The 25,292-nt window shown below is 48.7% G+C and overlaps 1 protein-coding gene across 1 annotated transcript in view; it reads left to right on the top strand.

The window, feature by feature from the left end:
• The first annotated feature begins 364 nt into the window (after window positions 1-364).
• LOC130121760 (unconventional myosin-XVIIIb) overlaps window positions 365-25,292 on the top strand; it is a 73,986-nt gene continuing 49,058 nt past the window's right edge. The window contains exons 1-22 of the mRNA XM_056290638.1: window positions 365-409; window positions 1,474-1,620; window positions 2,393-2,803; window positions 2,941-3,004; window positions 5,356-5,468; window positions 6,152-6,319; window positions 6,456-6,666; window positions 6,772-6,914; window positions 9,396-9,496; window positions 9,636-9,699; window positions 10,439-10,583; window positions 10,701-10,898; window positions 15,167-15,257; window positions 15,907-16,099; window positions 16,820-16,900; window positions 17,065-17,185; window positions 17,794-17,941; window positions 18,178-18,361; window positions 18,468-18,618; window positions 20,919-21,028; window positions 21,590-21,655; window positions 21,825-21,953. Of these exons, the coding sequence (XP_056146613.1) occupies window positions 365-409; window positions 1,474-1,620; window positions 2,393-2,803; window positions 2,941-3,004; window positions 5,356-5,468; window positions 6,152-6,319; window positions 6,456-6,666; window positions 6,772-6,914; window positions 9,396-9,496; window positions 9,636-9,699; window positions 10,439-10,583; window positions 10,701-10,898; window positions 15,167-15,257; window positions 15,907-16,099; window positions 16,820-16,900; window positions 17,065-17,185; window positions 17,794-17,941; window positions 18,178-18,361; window positions 18,468-18,618; window positions 20,919-21,028; window positions 21,590-21,655; window positions 21,825-21,953 (3,084 nt within the window). The remainder of the gene's footprint in view (window positions 410-1,473; window positions 1,621-2,392; window positions 2,804-2,940; window positions 3,005-5,355; window positions 5,469-6,151; window positions 6,320-6,455; window positions 6,667-6,771; window positions 6,915-9,395; window positions 9,497-9,635; window positions 9,700-10,438; window positions 10,584-10,700; window positions 10,899-15,166; window positions 15,258-15,906; window positions 16,100-16,819; window positions 16,901-17,064; window positions 17,186-17,793; window positions 17,942-18,177; window positions 18,362-18,467; window positions 18,619-20,918; window positions 21,029-21,589; window positions 21,656-21,824; window positions 21,954-25,292) is intronic.

Raw genomic sequence — 25,292 nt, 5'->3', positions numbered from 1 at the left:
GGCAGTGAAATACGGCTTAGTGACTTTAAGTTTGATCCATGTCATCATGTCAAGTTCTCGATCATTGAAAATCTGAAGTTTCTTTCCCTCCCTGTCACAACCTGCTGCTGGTGTGCTTCACGGTCAGGTTCATACCTGTACCCTCCTGACAGCACACCTGGCTGACCTCTGTGTGACCCCACACACCTGTACCCTCCTGACAGCACACCTGGCTGACCTCTGTGTGACCCCACACACCTGTACCCTTCTGACAGCACACCTGGCTGACCTCTGCGTGACCCCACACACCTGTACCCTTCTGACAGCACACCTGGCTGACCTCCGTGTCACCCCTCACCCCTGAACCCTCCTATCAACAGACACCATGGCGTTGTCGTCACGCTTAAAGCTATGGGAACAGAAGGGAGGTGTCGCTGTGGCATGTGCATGTGTGTTCTGTATGTGCATGTGTGTTCATTACATCTGGAGTGCCCTACTTAGCTTGCTGCCACCGCGACTCGACCCCGGGGAAGCGGCTGAAGAGGATGAGGCGAGATGATGTTTGAACTACCATTATGTATGCTGTGGAAGAATTCCCCTGTCATGTCCCGCAGTATTCTGGTTGACACCATCCACGTGTTGGTCAGAACATATTTTTAGTGCTGCGCCTGCTGCATCCTAGTTTAACACCGCCTGTGTTTCTTCCTTGTTGACACCATCCCAGACTTCCTCCCTTTGACCAAGAGGAAAACCAAGGAGAGCTCAGCTTGTTTGCCAAAAGTTAGAAAATGTCCTCTGAGATGTCAGTCAGTATGCAGATTAAGATGGAGAAAGAAGCAGAGGAAGTTACCGCATAAACCTTTGTTATTCCCCCATAGCACCAGAGGGTATCTGTTAGCCGGATGTCAGGTCTCCAGCTGTATATGGGGGCAGCACAGGGCCCAGTGGTTAGCACTGTTGGCTCACAGCAAGAAGGTCCTGGGTTTCCTCCGGGTGCTCCGGGTTCCTCCCACCATCAAAAAGACATGCATGTTAGAGTTAATACTCCTGCCTGTGCCCCTGAGCAAGGCAATGGAAAGAAGAACTGGAGTTGGTCCCCGGGTGCTGCAGCTGCCCACTGCTCCTGTACAATAGGATGGTGACATGCAGAGAACTCACTCATTGTAAGAACACAATGACAAATGAAGAGGCTTTCTTCTTCTTCTTCTTCTTCTTCTTCTTCTTCTTCTTCTTCTTCTTCTTCTTCTTCTTCTTCTATAAGTGGAGACCTGACATTTTTGTATTCATTTGTTTATTTCCTTTTATTTTAATGGAACCTTTTTGTTGTTGTTGTTGTTGCATGTATAGGGTTTGCCTTTGTAAGCAAGTTGCATAAAGTGTTTACCTGGTCAGTCAGATAAACAGTATTTTCAACAGGCCGAAACCATAACCAGAGCCTAGTCATGTTACATCCCTGTCTAATCCCCTTTGCCTCACCTCTCCACCACGCCACAGATAAAGGAGGAGAAGACACCAGTTGCCACCCCCGTTCCTCCTCCACCAATCTCCTCTATGCCAGGAGGCTTCCTCAAGCAGCTGGTCAGAGATTCCGAGAAAGAGACCAAACTCAAAGAACCTGCGGCTAAAGAAGAGAAGGCGACAGTGAGCGACCGGGGTTTCACTCCTACCTAAAACCACCATGGGCGGTCAAAATGACCGCCGGTGTTTAAACTCTATCTCCTGTCAAGATAAATACCCAGCTGAGCTATTAATGCATTACATATGTTAGTGTGTCTGTTAAGAAACGACTGACACCAAAATTAACATTTTAACAACTTTAATACCATTTTTCAAATGTTTAAAATGGCGGCTGTCCAACGCCTGTGAATCCTGCAGCGCCTCGGTGGGAGTCATGGTGCGTCTGTAACCAGACATGTTGGACATCATCACACATCACGTTTAGACTGTTTCTCTCCACTGGAGGGCGCTAGAGTGCTTCTAGGACACAGCAACGAACTTCACGAAGGAAATGACGTCACCAACACACTTCATAAATACTGACATGACGCGCACCATCACGCGCAAATTACACGCAGACATTTTGACCGCTCATGGTCGTTTTAGGGAGGCCTTATTGTAACTTTTTTGTGCAATTGATCTAAAACTCCTTTTAATGGAAATATGTGCAATTTTCGGAGCATTCAGAGAGCGGCGGGTCTGTATGTTTTTCTTTCTTTCTTTCTTTTTTTACAGTTATTAAACTTTGAAGATCCAAAACGGTCAAAATGGCCGCCTTGGTCGTTCTGGTGTACTACCTCTCTCAAAAAAAAAAAAACAAACAAACCCAAAACCTGGCGTTGTGGTTTTGGTGCTGTGAAAGTGGATGTGGACTAACATGGCGGCGTGTCGTCCGTGTCTGCGTTGTTCCCTGCAGCCCAGTAAACTGAGTGACAACCTGGTCCAGCAGTTCCTCCTCCCGGACGAGACTCCTCCAATCCTGGAGGCTGAGATGTCACTCCGAAACGAGCCGTCAGTCAGCAGCGAGCGCTCCTGCCAGCCCCCCCAGCCACGCGGCGGGGCTTCCTGCCACGGCGCCACGAGCCCTGCTGACCCCGACCATAAACAGGAAGCCAAGAGGGACGTGACCCCGGAGACGCCGCGCCAGCCACCGGAAGTGGAGTCAGAAAAAGAGAAAGCGCCAAAGGGCAAGGTTACACCAGTGGGGGAGCGACAGAAAGAGAAGACACGGGAGGAGGTAGAGGAGGGTGAGGGTGGTAAAGGGGAGAGACAGGAGCCGGAAGGAAGGCAAGCGGAGACCAGCCTAACAGAGCACCGAAGAAGAGAGGTACATCCGCCACTACACCAACACCCCCCCCCCCCATGGCTGGAACTGTTGTTCCTCATGTTGTTGATGGAGACACACACACACACACACACACACACGCTTATTCTATGTTTTGTGTGTCCTGTTTCCTTTGTCAGGTCAGAGACTTGTGGTATGAAGCCGGCCCCGTGTGGTACGTCCAGAAGGACGGGTTCAGCCTGGGTGAGTGAGGAGCGCCTCTCCTGGCCGCACACAGTCAAGAATCGACTAAAGGGTCAGACCCCCTAGTCTAGTGGGTCTTATTAGTCGTTTACATACGTATATATACGTATAGAAATCACTGTCCAGGAGAGCGAACGCCAGCCAGGATGACTGTGGGAGCTGCCGGTCAGCATGGGCTAGCAGCTAGCTTAGCCTGCCCCGCTTCCGCATCCTGTCAGGCCGCCCTCGGTGTTTCCTCCCCGGGCGCAGCTTCAGGCAGGGCCGTGGTCCCTGGGCCCACAAGACACAGCAGACCAAGCTCTCCCGGCCGTCAAGCCAAGACACAAACCTAGACCCAGACGTGGACAGAGACGCGACGCTGCATGGACGGTAGTGCACGAGGCTGCTGTAAACGGGAATTCGCGCCGCCATCTTCCCACACCGGAAACGGACAGTACGTCAACTCTGTAAAAGAAACGTACAACGATGTTGTCGAGCACCTCCTTTGAATTCTTTTGAGTCATGTTGTGTTGCTGAAAAGACAGCGTGGACGAGCCCACCTGCAGGGAAAGGAGAGAACCACTGTTCATGCTGCACGCGGGTGGAGGTGTAACAACATCTGTCTGCTACGCTGGCTGAACATCTGTCTCCTACGCGGGCTGAACATCTGTCTGCTATGCTGGCTGAAATCTCTTTTAATCTACCGGCTCTCAGTCACTGCGGAGTGTCCGTGTCTCCCCTGGGCCGCTGACCCGCATGTCCACTGATCCGCTATACTACATCTACCGTCCCATCCAGCCAGCCACTTGCTGCACTGCAGTAATCCCATTAGATCCTCATATGGCCACGCACCCTCTGCCCCGGCCATGACCCTCTGCACAGGGATCACACAAGTATGCTCACAAAGCATGCACTTAGCTAGACATACGAACACACAAACACACACACGCAGATATCAACATACATGCTAAAACGCTAGCATTTGGGTTGGTTGACTGGTTAGCGCGGTCGCCTGTGGTGCAGGGAACCCAGGTTCGATTCCCGGCTGCCCCCTGAATTCCTGCTTGGTTGGCACGGTGGCACAGGGGTTAGCGCTGTCACCTCCCAGCAAGAAGGCCCCGGTTCGAACCTCGGGGTTGTCCAACCTTGGGGGGGGGGGGTCATCCCAGGTCATCGTCGGTGTGGAGTTTGCATGTTCTCCTCGTGTCTGTGGCGGGTTTCCTCCGGGTGCTCTGGTTTTCCCCACCATCAAAAAGACATGCATGTTAGGGTTAGTACTCCTGTCTGTGCCCTTGACCGAGGCGTGGCAAGACGAACTGGAGTTGGACCGGGGTGCCCACTGCTCCTAGCTACACAGCTAGGATGGGTCAAATGCAGAGAGGAATTTCAATAAAGTATATCAAAATCAAAATCAAAAAACACTCAGTTATACTTAGAGACCCGGTACGACGCCATCAGCTGCACAGACAACGAGCCATTGAAGCCATGTGAAAAGCTGGCTCATCGTGCTACCACATGAGGAGGTGACTGATCAAAAACAGACACTCCGTTAGTTGTCTGGTTGACCTGGTGCTGCAATACCAGGTCTTTAAATTTTGATCAGAGTTTTAGAGGGTGCATATCCAAAAATTAATCTGTCAGATACAAAAGCCCCTGAAACCTGTCCAATTCTATAGTGCAGGATTGCAACAGGATAGGCTGTAGAGCAGTTACCGCGGCATATTGCATACTCCAAAAATCCAAGTGGATTTAACATGTTCCACTTCCGGTGTGGGACGTTTGTGGTGGCCTCACTCAGTACCGTCCATGCAGGGTCTTAGTCCACTTCTGCGTCTAAGTGTGTCTTGGTCTGATGGCTGGGAGAGCTGGCGCTGGATCGGTTGGGATTGCTTGGTCTGCTGTGTCCTGTGGGCCCAGGGACCACGGCCCTGCCTGGAGCTGTGCCCGAAGAGGAAGCACCGAGGGCGGTGTGACAGGACGGGGAAGCGGGGCAGGCTAAGCTAACTGCTAGCCCATGCAGACCGGCAGCTCCCACAGTCATCCTGGCTGGCTTTGGCTCTCCTGGGCTGTGATGTTTTCTTTTTCTTTGTGGATAAATGTTGGATATATTTGTTTTTGTCGTGTTTTTGGAGTTAGGATATTTGTGTTCTTGTGGTTCTTGGCTGTGTGTTTTTGGAAAACGATGTTTTGCAAGAGCATGAAATGAAACGACAAATAAAGTGTTTGTGATTGTGATGTGTTCAGTTCACTGACAGGGTTCTCCTGTCCAGGACGGCCAGGAGGCCAGCATGTAGGAGGCGTCTTGTTGCTCTGTGCATGTAAGATGTATCTCCAGTTGGACTGATTCAGATTTGTCTTTGTGCTCCTTTCAGCTACTCAGTTTAAGCCAGATGAGGGCACACCTGAGCTGCCAGAGGGCCAAGTGAGGGTCCGACTGGAGGCAGATGGAAGTCTGCACGATGTGTCTGAGTATCAGATTGAGAAGGTGGGGAGTTCCCGTGGGAGCCTTCCCCCTGCACTCTGTCTTTCCTGCTACTGCTCACCACTAATGTTCACCCACCCACCCATCTGGCAGCATGCCCTGTCTCTGGTGAACAACCACCTGCTCTGTAGGTAGCCGTCTGTTCTGTTGCCTACCAACACGGGGATCGCCAGTTCGAATCCCACTGTTACCTCCGGCTTGGTCGGGCGTCCCAACAGACACAATTGGCCGTGTCTGCGGATGGGAAGCCGGATGTGGGTATGTGTCCTGGTCGCTGCTATGGCGCCCCCTTTGGTTGGTCGGCGTGCCTGTTGGGGAGGGGGAACTGGGGGGAATAGCGTAGTCCTCCCACGCGCTACGTCCCCCTGGTGAAACTCCTCACTGTCAGGTGAAAAGAAGGAGCTGGTGACTCCACATGTATGGGAGGAGGCATGTGGTAGTCTGCAGCCCTCCCCGGATCAGCAGAGGGGGTGGAGCAGAGACCGGGACGGCTCAGAAGAGTGGGGTAATTGGCCAAGTACAACTAGGGGGGAAAATGGGTAAAAATAATTTAAAGAAAAACCCTCTCTCTCTCTCTCTCTCTCTCTCTCTCTCTCTCTCTCTCTCTCTCTCTCTCTCTCTCTCTCTCTCTCTCTCTCTCTCTCTCTCTCTCTCCCCCCCCTCTCTCTCTCCCTTCCTCTCCAAAGTGTAACCCCCCAGAGCTGGATCTATGTGAGGATCTCACCGATCTCCAGAGTGTAAATGAAAGCAGTGTGCTGCACACTCTGACCAGTCGCAGTAAAGCTAGCCTGCCCCTCACACATGTGGGACCCAACTTGATCAACCTCTGGCCTCCATCCCACCCCCACAGCAAGGTAAGTGCAGACACGTGTCCGGGTGCAGCACTTGCACCCACCCTTTCCTGCTCTGCTTATCACTTCATCAAATGGCCAGTGTTGTGTTTGCATCACTCCACCTCTTTCTCTTGCCTTCCTGATCCCTCTCTGCCAGACTCCAAGGTCCCGGCGGGGCGAGTCAGCGTGGGATGCCCCCCCGGCCTTGACCGCGCTAGTTAAACGGGTCTATTCGTCCATGTTGGCCACCAGGAGGGACCACAGTGTCTGTGCAGTGGGACGTAGTGGAACCGGGAAGACCACGGCATGCCAGGCCTTCACGCACACGCTCCTCAAACAAGCTGGTAGAGCTGGAGAGAGCGTCAGTGGTGAGTACCGCACACGGCCGTGGAGGTGAGGCCGCGCCCACACACGGCAGGGCATCACGCGTCGGTGTAATGGCCGGACTTCATCCGAGTTTGTCTGTTTCCTAGTGGAGCGCGTGCAGGCTGTGTTCACCATTCTGAGATCTTTTGGCTGTGTGAGCTCCAAGTGTGGAGATGCCTCATCTCGATTTGCCATGGTCTTATCGCTGGACTTTAACCATGCTGGACTGGTTGCTGCCGGACACCTACAGGTACATAACTAACACACACACACACACACACACATATGTACTATATGTTGACCGGTGTGGCAAGATGGCGGCATGAATTCCTGTTTGCAGCGGCCTCACCCAGCACCATCCATGCAGTGTCTTTGTCCACGCCTGTGTCTAAGTGTGTCTTGGTTTGATGGCTGGGAGAGCTTGGTGCTGGATTGGCTGGGAGAGCCTGGTCTGCTGCATCCTGTGGGCCCAGGGACCACAACCCTGACTGGCGCTGTGCCCGAAGAGGAAACACCGAGGGTGGTCTGACAGGACACAGAAGCGGGGCAGGCTAAGCTAACTGCTAGCCATGCAGACCGGCAGGTCCGATAACACCGACAGCAGTCTGGCGGCGGCCTATCCTGGTGTTGACTGTGTTTTAAGTGTCATTGTGCGGAGTGCGGGGAGGTGTGTCGAACATGTCTGACTGGGAGAGCTGGTGCTGGATCGAATGTGGGAGCTTGGTCTGCTGTGTCCTGTGGGTCCAGGGACCACGGTGTGACAGGACACAGAAGCGGGGCATGCTAAGCTAACTGCTAGCCCATGCAGACCGGCAGGTCCGACAGTCATTCTGGCTGGCGTTCGCTCTCCTGGACAGGGATTGTTTTATTTAGTTTAGATATGTGTGTTAGTTTGGTTATATGATGTGTTCTTGTAGTTCTTGTGGTTCTTGTAGTTCTTGTGGTTCTTGTGGTTCTTGTGGTTCTTGTAGTGCTTGTGGTTCTTGTAGTTCTTGTGGTTCTTGTAGTTCTTGTGGTTCTTGTAGTTCTTGTGGTTCTTGTGGTTCTTGTAGTTCTTGTGGTTCTTGTAGTTCTTGTGGTTCTTGTAGTTCTTGTGGTTCTTGCAGTTCTTGTAGTTCTTGTGGTTTTTGTACTTCTTGTAGTTCTTATGGTTCTTGTAGTTCTTGTGGTTCTTGTAGTTCTTGTAGTTCTTATGGTTCTTGTAGTTCTTGTAGTTTTTGTGGTTCTTGTAGTTCTGGTAGTTCTTGTAGTTCTTGTGGTTCTTGTAGTTCTTGTGGTTTTTGTACTTCTTGTGGTTCTTGTAGTTCTTGTAGTTCTTGTAGTTCTTGTGGTTCTTGTAGTTCTTGTAGTTCTTGTGGTTTTTGTACTTCTTGTAGTTCTTGCAGTTCTTGTAGTTCTTGTGGTTTTTGTACTTCTTGTAGTTCTTGTGGTTCTTGTAGTTCTTGTGGTTCTTGTGGTTCTTGTAGTTCTTGTAGTTCTTGTAGTTCTTGTGGTTCTTGTAGTTCTTGTGGTTCTTGTAGTTCTTGTAGTTCTTGTAGTTCTTGTGGTTCTTGTAGTTCTTGTAGTTCTTGTGGTTTTTGTACTTCTTGTAGTTCTTGCAGTTCTTGTAGTTCTTGTGGTTTTTGTACTTCTTGTAGTTCTTGTGGTTCTTGTAGTTCTTGTGGTTCTTGTAGTTCTTGTAGTTCTTGTAGTTCTTGTAGTTCTTGTGGTTCTTGTAGTTCTTGTAGTTCTTGTGGTTCTTGTATTTCTTGTGGTTCTTCTAGTTCTTGTGGTTCTTCTAGTTCTTGTGGTTCTTCTAGTTCTTGTGGTTCTTGTAGTTCTTGTGATTCTTGTAGTTCTTGTAGTTCTTGTAGTTCTTGTGGTTCTTGTAGTTCTTGTAGTTCTTGTAGTTCTTGTGGTTCTTCTAGTTCTTGTAGTTCTTGTAGTTCTTGTGGTTCTTGTAGTTCTTGTGGTTCTTCTAGTTCTTGTGGTTCTTGTAGTTCTTGTAGTTCTTGTGGTTCTTGTAGTTCTTGTAGTTCTTGTGGTTCTTGTAGTTCTTGTAGTTCTTGTAGTTCTTGTGGTTCTTGTAGTTCTTGTAGTTCTTGTGGTTTTTGTACTTCTTGTAGTTCTTGCAGTTCTTGTAGTTCTTGTGGTTTTTTTACTTCTTGTAGTTCTTGTGGTTCTTGTAGTTCTTGTGGTTCTTGTGGTTCTTGTAGTTCTTGTAGTTCTTGTAGTTCTTGTGGTTCTTGTAGTTCTTGTAGTTCTTGTGGTTCTTGTAGTTCTTGTGGTTCTTATAGTTCTTGTGGTTCTTGTAGTTCTTGTGGTTCTTGTGGTTCTTGTAGTTCTTGTAGTTTTTGTGGTTCTTGTAGTTCTTGTAGTTCTTGTGGTTTTTGTACTTCTTGTAGTTCTTGTGGTTCTTCTAGTTCTTGTGGTTCTTGTGGTTCTTGTAGTTCTTGTAGTTCTTGTAGTTCTTGTGGTTCTTGTAGTTCTTGTGGTTCTTGTAGTTCTTGTGGCTCTTGTGGTTCTTGTGGTTCTTGTGTTTGTGTTGCGCTGCTGTGGGCTGGGGGAAACCATGTGTCATTTCATTTCACGTGCGCAAGTGAAATGAAACGACAAATAAAGTGTTTCTGATTGTGATTGTGAGTCTGGCATGTTTAACAGTGTGGTTCTAGGATACATACGGTGTGTGCTTGCCTTCTTCAAAGTGTTCTATCTTTCACGTCCATTCCTCCCTCACCCGTCTGTCCAACAGACTATGATGTTGGACAAGTGGAGAGTGTGCCAGAAGACTGAAGGAGAGAGTAACTTCCTGGTGTTCTCTCAGATGATGGCAGGTCTCAGCACAGAGATGAGGTACTCTGACGTCATACACACCAGCACACACTACTCCAGGAAGGCTGAGTTGAGACATTCACTGCTGAAACAGGTGTGACAGCGGTGCTGCATGGTTTCCTTCTTCTAATGCTTCTTACTTCCTGTCTGCTGCTGACAGGACAGAGCTGCAGCTGCACCAGGTCCCTGAGGCCAACTCATTTGGCATCGTTGCTCCTACGAAAGTAAGTATGAGCTACGATGGGTTAGGTGAATTTATAATTTATAATATAAATAATTATTTATGGCATAATTATAACTATAAATTATAAATATAATATAATAAATTATACAATATAATAATCCATCCATCCATTATACAAGCTGCTTATCCCAGTTGGGGTCATAGGGATGCTGGAGCCTATCCCAGCAGTCACTGGGCGGCAGGCGGGGAGACACCCTGGACAGGCCGCCAGGCCATCACAGGGATATGATATGATATAAAAAATATAATATAATATAATATAATAATAATAATGATAATATAAATATAATAAATATATAATATAAATATAAAGTAATATAATAATATATAATAAAATATAATATATAAATAATAACAATACAATAAATTGTAAATATAATTATAGCTATATTATAATTAACAATTATAATCATGTAATAATATTATTATAATTATTCAAGTTATATTATAAATTATATAAATACAATAATATAATATATAATTATAACTATATTATAATTAATAATTACAATCATATAATTATAATTACATTACGGTTGATAATTATAATCGTATAATTACATAATTATAATTATATGGTTATACTAATTCAAGTTATATTGTAAATTACATAATTATAATTATGTGATTTATGATATAACTTGAATTAGTACTTAACTGGCTGATTGGAAAACACGAAACCCTCGTGCTGACCGTATGTGTAATAATTTGCCCACGAGGTTGAGGAGAAGCAGCGAGCATCCGTCGCCTTCACCAAGCTGCTGGCTGCCATGGAAACGCTGGGCTTCTCCGCAGAGGAACGGAGGGCCATATGGCACGTGCTGGCTGGTATTTACCACTTAGGAGCTGCCGGGGCATGTCGAGGTAACACTGATTTATCATGGGTCACTACGCCCCCTACCGGTCATGATGCTCTGTGAATGTAGAAGAGAAAGCTTGCCCTGCCGCTCACCGCCTCTCCCTCGTGCTTGCTTTGCTCAGTGGGTCGGAGGCAGTTTGTGAGTTTCGGCAGCGCGCAGGCGGCCAGCAGCGTGCTGGGCTGCGAGGGGGAGGAGCTACACACTGCCGTCTTCAAACACCACCTGCAACACCTGCTGCGGAGCATCGGAGGAGGAGGAGGAGGAGGAGGAGGAGGAGGAGGAGGTGCAGACAGACACTCTGCTGCGGAGACAGAGGACGGTGAGATGCACACACACATAGACACACATAGACACACACACACACACACACACACACACACACACATAGACAGATAGATACACACACACACACACACACACACATATATATATACATATATACATACATACACACACACACACACATACATATATACATACATACATACATACACACACACACATACATATATACATACATACATACACACACACACACACATACATATATACATACATACATACACACACACACACACACACACACACACACATATATACATAACACACACGTGTGCCAACACACATAAATACAGTGCATCCAGAAAGTATTCACGCCCCTTCACTTCCCCCACATTGTGTTATGTTACAGCCTTATTCCAAAATGGATTAAATTCTTTTTTTCCCTCATCAATCTACACACAATACCCCATAATGACAGAGTGAAAAAGGTTTTGTAGAAATTTTTGCAAATTTATTAAAAATAAAAAACTGAAATATTGCACATACATAAGTATTCACACCCTTTGCTATCACACTCAGAATTGAGCTCAGGTTCGTCCTGTTTCCACTGATCATGTTTCTACATCTTGATTGGAGTCCACCTCTAGTAAATTCAATGGATTGGACATGATTTGGAAAGGCACACACCCGTCTACATAAGGTCCCACTGTTGACAGTGCATGTCAGAGCAGAAACCAAGCCATGAAGTCAAAGGAATTGTCTGTGGGCCTCCGAGACAGGATTGTATCGAGGCACAGATCTGGGGAAGGGTACAAAAACATTTCTACAGCTTTGAAGGTCCCGAAGAGCACAGTGGTCTCCATCATTCATAAATGGGAGAAGTTTGGATCCACCAGGACTCTTCCTAGAGCTGGCCGTCCAGCCAAACTGAGCAATCGGGGGGGAAGGGCCTTGGTCAGGGAGGTGACCAAGAACCCGATGGTCACTCTGACAGAGCTCCAGTGTTCCTCTGTGGAGCTGGGAGAACCTTCCAGAAGGACAACCATCTCTGCAGCACTCCACCAATCAGGCCTTTATGGTAGAGTGGCCAGACGGAAGCCTCTGCTCTGTAAAAGGCACATGACAGCCCGCTTGGAGTTTGCCAGAAAGCACCTAAAGGACTCTCAGACCATGAGAAACCAGATTCTCTGGTCTGATGAAACCAAGATTGAACTCTTTGGCCTGAATGCCAAACGTCCCGTCTGGAGGAAACCAGGCACCTCTCATCACCTTGCTAATACCATCCCTACAGTGAAGCATGGTGGTGGCAGCATCATGCTGTGGGGATGTTCTTCAGCGGCAGGAACTGGGAGACTAGTCAGGATCGAGGGAAAGATGAATGGAGCAAAGTACAGAGAGATCCTTGATGAAAACCTGCTCCAGAGCGCTCAGGACCTCAGACTGGGGTGAAGGTTTACCTTTCAACACGACAACAACCCTAAGCACACAGCCAAGACAATGAAGGAGTGGCTTCAGGACAAGTCTGTGAATGTCCTTGAGTGGCCCAGCCAGAGCCCAGACTTGAACCCCATTGAACATCTCTGGAAAGACCTGAAAATAGCTGTGCAGCGACGCTCCCCATCTAACCTTACAGAGCTGGAGAGGATCTGCAGAGAAGAATGGGAGGAATACCCCAAATATAGGTGTGCCAAGCTTGTAGCTTCATACCCAAGAAGACTTGAGGCTGTAATCGCTGCTGCCAAGGGTGCCTCAACCAAGTACTGAGTAAAGGGTGTGAATACTTATGTACATGCAATATTTCAGTTTTTATTTTTAATACATTTGCAAAAATTCCTACAAAACCTTTTTCACTTTGTCATTATGGAGTATTGTGTGTAGATTGATGAGAAAAAAAGGAATTTAATCCATTTTGGAATAAGGTTGTAACATAACAACATGTGGGGAAAGTGAAGGGGTGTGAATACTTTCCGGATGCAATGTACATACATACATATATACACACACACACACACACACACACACACACACACATATACATACAGACATACATATACACACACACACACACACATATACATACAGACATACATATACACACACACACACACATATACATACAGACATACATATACACACACACACACATATACATACAGACATACATATATACACACACACATGCACATACTTGCTCTCTCTCTCTCCCAACCACACACGCACTCTCACACACTATACTAAAACTGTACACACACTGTACACACTCTCCACACAGTCTAGACTCTCTACACTCTACACATTATATACACACTCTACACACACTCTCCAAACTCTCCACACTCCACACACACTCTACACTCTACACATTATATACACTCTCTACACACACTCTCCACCCACTCTCCACACACTCTCCACACACTCTACACTCTACACATTATATACACACTCCACACACTCTACACACCCTCCACACTCTCTACACACCCTCCACACTCTCTACACACTCTCCACACACTCTACACTCTACACATTATATACACACCCTCCACACACTCTCCACCCACTCTCCACACTCTCTACACACCCTCCACACTCTCCACACTCTCCACACACTCTACACTCTACACATTATATACACACTCTACACACACTCTACACACCATCCACACTCTCTACACACCCTCCACACTCTCTACACACTCTCCACACACTCTACACTCTACACATTATATACACACCATCCACACTCTCTACACACTCTACACTCTACACATTATATACACACCATCCACACTCTCTACACACCATCCACACTCTCTACACACCCTTCACACTCTCTACACACCCTCCACACTCTCCACACACTCTACACTCTACACATTATATACACACTCTACACCCACTCTCCACACTCTCCACACTCTCCACACACTCTCCACCCACTCTCCACACTCTCCACACACTCTCCACACTCTCCACCCACTCTCCACCCACTCTCCACACTCTCCACACTCTCCACACTCTCCACACACTCTCCACCCACTCTCCACACTCTCCACACACTCTCCACACTCTCCACCCACTCTCCACCCACTCTCCACACTCTCCACACTCTCCACATACTCTCCACCCACTCTCCACACTCTCCACACTCTCCACACTCTCCACATACTCTCCACCCACTCTCCACACACTCTCCACACTCTCCACACACTCTCCACACTCTCCACACTCTCCACACTCTCCACATACTCTCCACCCACTCTCCACACTCTCCACACTCTCCACACTCTCCACATACTCTCCACCCACTCTCCACACTCTCCACACTCTCCACACTCTCCACACACTCTCCACCCACTCTCCACACTCTCCACACACTCTCCACACTCTCCACCCACTCTCCACCCACTCTCCACACTCTCCACACTCTCCACATACTCTCCACCCACTCTCCACACTCTCCACACTCTCCACACTCTCCACATACTCTCCACCCACTCTCCACACACTCTCCACACTCTCCACACACTCTCCACACTCTCCACACTCTCCACACTCTCCACACTCTCCACCCACTCTCCACACTCTCCACCCACTCTCCACACTCTCCACACTCTCCACACACTCTCCACACTCTCCACACTCTCCACACTCTCCACCCACTCTCCACACTCTCCACCCACTCTCCACACTCTCCACCCACTCTCCACCCACTCTCCACACTCTCCACACTCTCCACACTCTCCACACACTCTCCACCCACTCTCCACACTCTCCACACACTCTCCACACTCTCCACACTCTCCACACTCTCCACCCACTCTCCACACTCTCCACACACTCTCCACCCACTCTCACGCACTCTCCACCCACTCTCCACACTCTCCACATTCTCCACACACTCTCCACCCACTCTCCACCCACTCTCCACACTCTCCACACTCTCCACACCCTCCACACTCTCCACACCCTCCACACTCTCCACACCCTCCACACTCTCCACACTCTCCACACTCTCACACACTGTACACATACACACTCTCTCTACCACCTAGAGAGAGATACTCTGCTACAGAGCCAGAGGATGGTGAGACATGCTGATAAGAGAAGGAAACACACACAGACACACACGCACACACACATACACACACATACACACACAAAACAAGGAACTGAGGAGTTACTTCCTTCACATGTTTTGATATTGAATGCAGTCAAGTAAATACTGTAAAGATAAGAAGATGGGACCAGTGTAACCATGTGTCTCTGTTGTGTGTTGTGTGTTGTGTGTTGTGTCTGCAGGTCCAAGGTTGACTGCTGCTCAGTGTGTAGACGGCATGGCCTCGGGACTCTATGAAGAACTTTTTACTACCATAGTCTCACTCATCAACAGGTACACATATACACAAACACACACGTGTGTGTGTGTGTGTGTGTGCAGGTATGTGTGTGCAGTGTGCTCACATGCTCACATCTGTCATTCTGTAAGAGTTTGTAATTTAATGAGCAGAATGTTTAATGAAGTGATAAATACCCACATGTATCCTTCCCCTGCAGTATATGTACTACATATCCTTCCCCCGCAGTATATGTACTACATATCCTTCCCCCGCAGTATATGTACTACATGTTATACCCCTGCAGTATATGTACTACACATCATTCCCCTGCAGTATATGTACTACAGGTCATTCCCCTGCAGTATATGTACTACAGAGCATTCCCCTGCAGTATATGTACTACACATCATTCCCCTGCAGTATATGTACTACACATCATTCCCCTGCAGTATATGTACTACACATCATTCCCCTGCAGTATATGTACTACACATCATTCCCCTGCAGTATATGTACTACTCGTCATTCCCCTGCAGTATATGTACTACACATCATTCCCCTGCAGTATATGTACTACACATCATTCCCCTGCAGTATATGTACTACACGTCATTCCCCTGCAGTATATGTACTACACATGCATGCAGTGTGTGAGTGTTGTGTTGTGTGTTGTGATGTGTGTGTGTTGTGTTGTGTCGTCAGGGCTCTGAGCTCCCAGCAGCTGACCTTAGCCTCAGTAATGGTGGTCGACACGCCGGGTCTCAGGAACCCCCGACACGAAGGGGAGGAGCGGGCTGCAGGATGGTCCGAACTCTGCCACAACTACTTACAGGAGAGGCTGCTGGAGCACTACCACACCCACACCTTCACACACACCCTGGAGAGATGTGCACAGGTGGAGTAGCTGCACCACACCTGCGCTGTACCCTGACTGCATGCACACCGCACCCACACCTTCACACACACCCTGGAGAGATACGCACAGGTGGAGTAGCTGCACCACACCTGCACTGCACCCTGACTGCATGCACACCACACCCACACCTTCACACACACCCTGGAGAGATGTGCACAGGTGGAGTAGCTGCACCACACCTGCACTGCACCCTGACTGCAAGCACACCACACCCACACCTTCACACACACCCTGGAGAGATACGCACAGGTGGAGTAGCTGCACCACACCTGCACTGCACCCTGACTGCATGCACACCACACCCACACCTTCACACACACCCTGGAGAGATGTGCACAGGTGGAGTAGCTGCACCACACCTGCGCTGCACCCTGACTGCATGCACACCACACCCACACCTTCACACACACCCTGGAGAGATGTGCACAGGTGGAGTAGCTGCACCACACCTGCGCTGTATCCTGGCTGCATGCACACCACACACACACACACACACACACACACAGACACACACACACACATGCTGGCTTATTTTAAGTGCAGGCATGTGGAGACATTATTCAGCTTTAAACTGAATTAGAATCAGTGTTTTACTGTTTCCTCCCCCACGTGTCTCTTCGCCTGGCTCACATGCAGACAGGTGCCGTGCACAAACACTCGGGCCCTCATGTCACATGTCCGTGCCGCTCTTTATTCCAGGAGAAGGTTCCTGTGCAGTTTGAGTGTCCGGAGAGCAGCCCAGCAGAGGTGGTGTCATCCATCGACCAGCCAGCTCTGCAGGTACAGACATGATGTGTTCATGTCACACGTTCCCTTATCACCTATGGCAGCGGATGAGAAGATGTGGGTTAACCATGGCATGTCTGACCAGCATCAGCGTGAAGATATTTTCATGTGATATATGGGTGTGTGTGTGTGTGTGTGTGTGTGTGTGTGTGTGTAAGATGCGGACAGCAGACGGGGAGCCCAGGGGCCTGCTGTGGGTGCTGGATGAGGAGATGGTGACCCCAGGCTCCTGTGAGAACAACGCCCTGGAAAGAGTTTGCCGATATTACAGCAACACTGGTGATTCTCCCAGCCACCACAACCAGAGCACACACACACTCTCTGTGAACAAGTGTGTGTGTGTGTGAAATGTCCCCCCCCCCCCCCATTTCTCCCCGGGCCACTCTTCCCAGCCGGCCCAGTCTCTGCCCCACCGTCTCTGCTGATCCGGGGGGGGGGGGGCTGCAGACTACCACATGTCTCCTCCCATACATGTGGAGTCACCAGCCGCTGCTTTTCACCTGACAGTGAAGAGTTTCACCAGGGGGACGTAGCGCGTGGGAGGATCACGCTGTTCCCCCCCAGTTCCCCCCTCCCCCCTGAACAGGTGCCCCAACCGACCAGAGGGGGCGCTAGTGCAGCGACCAGCAGACACGGCCGATTGTGTCTGCAGGGACGGCCAGCCAAGACGAAGGTAACACAGGGATTCAAACCGGCGATCCCCGTGTTGGTAGGCAACGGAATAGACCGCCACGCCCCCCGGACACCCCCAAATATGTCCTTTTTTAACAGAATATGATAACTCAGACACTGGGCATAGTGGATATGTGTGTGTCGTGTAAACACTGTGTGTGTGTGTGTGTGTGTGTGTGTGTGTGTGTGTGTGTGTGTGTGTGTTGCCTCTGCAGTCCGTCAGTGTGAGCAGGCGCTGCAGTGTGAGGTGAGCCACCTTATGGGCTGGGATGCGGTGCGCTACGACCTGGCCGGCTGGTTTAGTTTGATCCAAAGCAACCCTTCTGCTCTCAATGCCACATATCTGCTGCAGAACTCTACTGTGTAAGTCCACAAAGATGCTCCGAGAGACTCGACTCTGGTAAACCGGCCCGGTCTTTCTGTCTCGATAAACACCTCTAGGCTTTTGAAGAGACCAGGCCGGTACAGAAATATATGCTACTGTCCTTGCATCCTCCTTTTTTGATGTTTTATGGATGTGTATTTATTGAACTGCTGAGATGCCCCTCTGTCATCTCCTGGGTTAACTGATTCTGAGTTTTTATCTTCCTCTCTTCCAGAGGCGTGATCAAGGCTCTGTTCACCCCCAGGACTTCTGTGTCCCCTCTGTGCCGAGGACTTGGCGGACTGGAGGGGAGCAGCCAGCGCTCTCTGCAAAGGAGTGGAGCGATCAGGAAAACCTTTAGTGGAGGAATGGCGGCTATACGCAGACATTCCCATAGCATAGCGGTCAAACTGCAGGCAGTAAGTACACACGTACTCACATGCAGGATCTCCTGACAACGTTGTCACACTTTATTTTTTGTGTGTGTATCTCTTTCACTTAACCACAACTCATTTCCCCCTCCAGGATGCTTTGTTGAACCTAATACGTCGAGCCAGGCCGTTGTTCTTGCAGTGTGTGAATGCCAAGAGAGACGGTGGAGGGTTCGACGTCCCTTCCCTCAGAGTCCAGCTCCAGTCCCTTCAGATCTTGCCTGCTCTGCAGCTTCACCGTATCGGTAGATGTTTAGCATGAACTTTACAAATTCTTTTTCATTTTTTAAACAGTCGCTACAGGCCTACATATTCTGAATCATGATACGTTGTCTTACACAAAGTGTATTTAATTTGAGAGGTCAGAAAAGAACCGGAGGGGGTGCTCCAGTTATCAGGGCATCACACTGCTCAGCCTCCCTGGGAAAGTCTACTCTGGGGTGCTGAAAGGAGGCTCCGACCGAATGTCGAACCTCAGATCCAGGAGGAACAATGCTGATTCTGTCCTGGCTGTGGAACAACAGACCAACTCTTTACCCTTGTGGAAGTGCTGAGGGAGGCATGGGAGTTTGACCAGCCAGTCTACATGTGTTTTGGGGACTTGGAGAAGGCTTACTACTGTGTACCCCAGGGCACTCTGTGGGGGATACTGCAGGAGTATGGGGTACCAGGGCAGTTGCTACAAGCCATCTGGTCCTTGTATAACCAAAGTGAGAGCTGTGTCCACATCCTCGGCACAGAGTCAAACATGTTTTCAGTGGGTGTTGGACTCCGCCAAGGTTGTCCCTTGTCTCCAATTCTGTTTGTGATATTAATGGACAGGATCTCAAGGTGCAGCCAAGGTGAGGAGTGTGTCCGTTTTGGGAACCTCAGAATTGCATCTCTGCTCTTTGCTGATGATGTGGTTTTGTTGGCTTCATCAGAACGAGACCTCCAGTGTGCACTGGGGCGGTTTGCAGCTGAGTGTGAAGTGGCCGGGATGAGAGTCAGCACCTCCTAGTCTGAGGTCATGGTTCTCTACCGGAAAATGGTGGATTGCTGCCTCCAGGTTGGGGATGAGTTGTTGCCTCAAGTGAAGGAGTTCAAGTATCTCAGGGTCTTGTTCATGAGTGAGGGTAGGATGGAGCAGGAGATTGACAGGCGGATTGGTGCAGCATCAGCAGTAATGCGGACGTTGTACTGGACCGTTGTGGTGAAGAGGGAGCTGAGCTGGAAGGCAAAACTCTCATTTTACCAGTCAGTCTTGGTTCCAGCCCTCACCTATGGTCATGAGCTTTGGGTAGTGACTGAAAGGGTGAGATCGTGGATACAAGCGGCTGAAATGAGTGTCCTCCGTAGGGTGTCTGGGCTCAGCCTTAGAGATAGGGTGAGGAGCTCGGACATCTGGAGGGAGCTCGGAGTAGAGCCGCTGCTCCTTTGTGTCGAAAGGAGCCAGTTGAGGTGGTTCGGGCATCTGATCAGGATGCCTCCTGGGCTCCTTCCTTTGGAGGTTTTCTGGACATGTCCAACAGGGAGGAGACCCCGGGGTAGACCCCGAACTCGCTGGAGGGACTACATGTCCAATCTGGCCTGGGAACACCTTGGGATCCCCCAGGAGGAGCTGGAGGGTGTTGCTGCGGTGAGGGAGGTCTGGAGTGCCCTACTTGGCTTGCTGCCACCGTGACCTGACACCGGAGAAGCGGCTGAAGATGAGATGAGATGAGATGAGATGAGATGATGAGAAAAGAACATGTCTCTGATGCAGAAATCGCTAACGTTGATAGAATTTAGATATTGATAATAGTTTTCTTTACACATACTAACATTCCTTTATAGTGCCATTAACCTAAAGGGGATGCCAAAAGGGCATGGCATCCCCTTGCACCCCCCCCCACCTCCACTTCAGATCAACCCCTACTTACAAGTGGAGCGTAACTGTCCATGGGTTTGAAAACCTTTTAAAACTCAATAAGGAGAGAGCTCCTTAGTGGGTTTTGCCAGGTCAGCTTTTCAACTTTAAACGTTTGATGAATTGGATCTCGCCCTTCAACACCTTCAGTAGTTTTCATTGCATTAATTGTTACATTATTGTGTTAGTTGAAAAAACAATATGCACTTGGCCTGAATTAAAAAGCTCATCTGGACATTTTCAAGGATGACACATCTGTCACGTGCATATTTCCACGTTCTCCCTTAAATGTAAAACTCAGAACAAGTTGGTGGCACTAGGTGTTGTTGAACTGAGCATTAACCCTATCAAACGTTACATTCTCAGTAATCTCTACGTGTAATACAATGAGAACATTCAAAACCAATTGCTGTATTGAAAACTGTTACTTATTTCTACTTGTGCACCTACTGGAGCTGATTTTGCAGTCCAGCTATCTGTAACACATACTGAGTAACTTCATCACCATCCATCCATGTCTTCATGAAGTATATGGTCACATCCCTGGAGATTTGGTGCTTTGTCTACTCTTGTTTTTATCCCTTATCTGTGCTTGAACGTTGGTCCGGATGTCTACCCCTCTTTGACCTCCCTTTCTCCAACTCTCTTCTGTCTCAGGTTATCCAGAACACATGCCCCTGAGTGACTTCAGGTGCCGCTTCCAGGCTCTTTCTCCCCCAATAATGGAACGCTATGGTTCAGTGTTTGTTACCCATGATGAAAGGAAGGTCAGACAGGCAGAAAGAGAGACTATCACACATACACCAATACATACAAACTACAGCAACTCTTTGTGACCCACAATTGGGACAAATGGGGGTGAGAGAGCAGCTATCAGTCGGTGTCTGTACATCCATACCTATGTCATGCCCGATATCTCTGACACCGCTGGAGCTGTTTAGATGACAAATGGGGGAATGATGGATCCTGACACTACATTCCATCATACACAACACAACAATTGGTTCAGTAATGTGCTCCTGCAGGCCAAAATGTTTCCAATTTCTGAACAAGGATAACCGTTTCATCATTTCAGCTAGCGGAGAAATTTGGCACACATATACATTTACCCTACCTCTACCTCTTGGACCTTGCCTCTTGGAGCATTAAGATCTGCCTGCTTATATTTTCTGCCAATTTGCAAACGTTCTCACTTTTCCACTGGCATTAACTCAAAAAAGTATTCACCGCATGATCTGTGGGGGACACTGTGTTTGCCGTTGCCTCAATTTAATGTTAAGCAGCTGTCTGTAATTTTTGGCATAATTAAGATTTGTATTTCTTATCAGGCAGTGGAAGAGTTGCTGGTTGAGTTAGATCTGGAGAAGAAGATTATAGTACTGGGTGCTAGCAGGGTGAGAAAATGTTTTGAATTTTACATAACGTGACTTTAAATAATTGCAAATAGCATAATTACAATTCTAGGATTAAGCTTCACATGCTATGGATGCCAAAAGTGGATTTTTTCAAACAAGGACAAACCCAGATGATATTACACAAACACTGTTGTCTGTCTTGTTTCAGGTGTTTATGAAACGTGGAATGCTGCAATACCTGGAAGAGCAGAGAGACCGGCTGGTCATTGGCTGGCTGGTCCAACTACAGGCAGCCTGTATGGGACATCTGGCACGTCAAAAATATCGCAAACTGAAGGCAAGCATTTTGTCTGTCTTTGCTGTGGACTTGACAGCATCATCATATTGATGCCTGTTGAGGAACAATTGCAGTCCTTACTGCTGTTAGGTATGTTGTGACATGGTGAAACGTCAGGGACTCTAAATAGGACTCACACAGAGACACATAGGCAGAGGGGGGCAGGCAGGAGGCATCAAACAAACAGGCTGGAGTCAGAACCAGGCAAATGGGTAAACAGAGATAGGCAGTTGGGAATGGAGTAGGTTAACATGGGGAGCACACCGGAACGATCTGGCAAAGATTACACGGAGAAACAACAGTGTTTTAAAGGGAGCAGCTGGTTGTTTAACGATACGCACCTGGTTTGGCTGATTGGGGAATGAGTAGTCCCCGGTGGCAGTCACGGGAATGGACAGGTGATAGAAGAACTGTGGTGGACTAAGTGTCTGAGCTGGAGCTGGCAAAGGTCATTACACTATCTCCCTCTTATGGATGCCACCTGGCATGTTTGAAGGATCCAGGCACTGGAATACCTCAATGAATGAGGGATCCAGGATATCCTGAGCAGGAACGCAACTTCTCTCTTCCAGACCATATCCCTTCCAATCCACCAGATACTTACGGCCCCGGCAGTGATGATGACAATTTAACAGGCAGTAGACTGCATAGACACTGGACCCATTGATGAGCTTTGGTGGCGGAGGAGGTCTGCAGGCAGAGCAGAGAGGACTCTGTCTCACCGGCTTAGCATGAGAGACATAGTTGGAGGGGTGGACCCATCTCATCTGCCCATGGTGCTAGAGGCACACGGCGCTGGCACTTGATGTCTTTGGAGATTGGGAAAGAACCAACAAAATGAGGGACCAACTGGTGGGACTCAACATCTCAAAAGGCAGATCCCGCAACAGCCAGCCAGACTCATTGTCCTTATCTATAAGGCAGGGCAGGCACTCGATGACAATCCACCTAGTACTTGATTTTGGCAAAAGAGGACAGGAGGGAAACATGGGTCCTTGTCCAAGTGTGACAACATCTGTGCATGAAGGCCTGGGCCAGAAACCCGACAGCGCAGGGAGATTTCCAAATCTTGACTGGCACATTCTGTTTGTCTGTTAGTCTGGGGGTGAAAACCAGAGGACTGACTGACCAAAGCACCAGTCAATTAAAAAAAAAAACCTTCCAGAATTGTGCAATGACAGTGAGTACTGTGGTGTTACCATCGGGTGTATGTGAGTGTGTATGTGTGTGTGTGTGGGGGGTAAGTCACAAACCAAGACCTCAATGGTGGAACAGTCGGAGGATGATGGCTGACTTTAGGGACGCATCACAACAGCTGGGAAGGCGGATGAAGGCTGCAGCAGAAATGGGCCCCTAGTCGTCTTGGACTCCAAGCCACCGGATCCTGATCCAAATCTGTCTAGGACCGTGTGGTGGCTGTCTGTGCACCAGTCTCCCCATGTTAAACAAAGTCATGCAAAGGCATCTCCCATAAAGGGAATTCACCCCAACACCCCGGATAAAGTCCTATGGCGACTGACAAGTGGCGACGGGGGTGGGATTGTGAGATCAGGAAGCCCCTAGTCATGAGCCAGCACATCAGGCGGTGGGGGCTAGATTCAGTCGCTGGGTTCTTGGAACGAGGTAGAAAGAGCCCTTTGGTAGCTGCACCCACAACTGAGCAGCCCTTTATAGGATCCACTATGCTCACCCCACCTGGGGAAGGATCTAGAAAAGGTGCCTTAAAAATAGCCTGCCTTAAACCTCAGCAGATCTAGTCAGATCAACATGTCCAGAGGGATCACCACATGCGGTTAGAAACACAGAAACAGGAACTTTGGAGCCTGTAGTGTGGTCACACAGATGGATAGTGCAACCAGTTACAGACCGGAAAGGAGAACTACGATCATCGCTAGAAAACTGAAGAGATGCCGGATTGACGTAGCTGCTCTTTCTGAAACCCAGCGGGCAGACAAAGGACAACTGAAGGAGGAGAAGGGTGGCTACACTTTCTTCTGGAAAGAAAAAGCTGCTGATGAGCCTAGGATCCATGTTGTTGGATTTGCCATCAGGAACCAGATCATCAGTCACCTGTCTGAACTTCCTGTGGGGCTCAATGAGCATCTCATAATCATCCATCTAGTGTTTGTCAACAACCAGATGGCAACAGTTGTGAGAGCTTATGCCCCTACTTTAGACTCTGAAGAGGAAGTAAAAGAGACATTCTATGCCTGCTTAGAAGAGACACTGCCAAGAATCCCCAAGGAGGATAAGATTATTCTCCTGGGAGACTTCAACGCCAGGATGGGCTGAGATCTACACCTCTGAAAGGGCACTATTGGAAAGGAAGCCATCAGGAACATCAACTCCAATGAGGTTCTGCTTCTTAGCAAACAACCTCACCATCACTAACACTCTGTTTCGCCAGAAAAAAAATTAAGACATCTTGGAGACACCCCCACTCCAAACAGTGGCATCTCCTTGCCTATGTCATTGTATGAACCAGGGACTGCCGTGACGTGAACATCCCCAGGGCCATGATTGATGCAGATGTTCACTGGACAGATTATCGCCTCATCCGCCCCACGATGTCCGTCAAACTCAAGAGGAAATGGAGGGTTCAAAAGAAGCCGATCCGACCAAGACCTTGAAAGTCTGAAAGAAACTGCCACCCAGCAGTGACTTAAGGCCTCTCTTGGTGAAACCCTCCAACAAGAATATCCTGATGACATTGAGAATCGCTGGAGCCTGCTCAAATCCACCATCCTCGACACCTGTAAAACCACCCTTGGGTACAAGTCCAGAAAACACCAGGACTGGTTCGTGAGAATGACACAGAGAAAGAACAGCTCATCTCCAAGAAAAGGAGGGCCTTTCGTGCCTGGCAAATGGTGTAGACTGCAAGGCTAAAAGAGTGGCTCACTCCAGAGCCAAGGCAGACATCCGGAGATGGGTGAGCATACTATCAAAATGTGGCTGCCCTGACAAATACATCAGCATATTGAGGCTTCTACATGATGGCGTGTCAGTCACAGTGCTCAGCAACAGCAGCTCTTAGTCAGAGCCCTTCACTGTGGAAACAGGGGTCAAACAAGGATGCATCATCGCACCCACCTTTTTTGCCATCTTTATTGCTGCCATACTCCACACCTCATTGGTGAAGAGCTGCTATGGGGGATGCTAATCCTATACAGAACTGACAGCAAACTCTTAAACCTTAATAGGTTCAAGGTTAAGAACAAAGTCTGCAGCACCACCACCATGGAGCTTCAGTATGCAGATGACAATGCCATCACAGCACACTCTGTATAAGACCTCCAGGACATTCTGAATGCCTTTGCCAAGGCATACAGAGCCCTG

This window comes from Lampris incognitus, chromosome 12, assembly GCF_029633865.1.
Source record: "Lampris incognitus isolate fLamInc1 chromosome 12, fLamInc1.hap2, whole genome shotgun sequence".
Taxonomy (NCBI): domain Eukaryota; kingdom Metazoa; phylum Chordata; class Actinopteri; order Lampriformes; family Lampridae; genus Lampris; species Lampris incognitus.
This window is presented reverse-complemented; position numbering and strand designations above follow the sequence as displayed.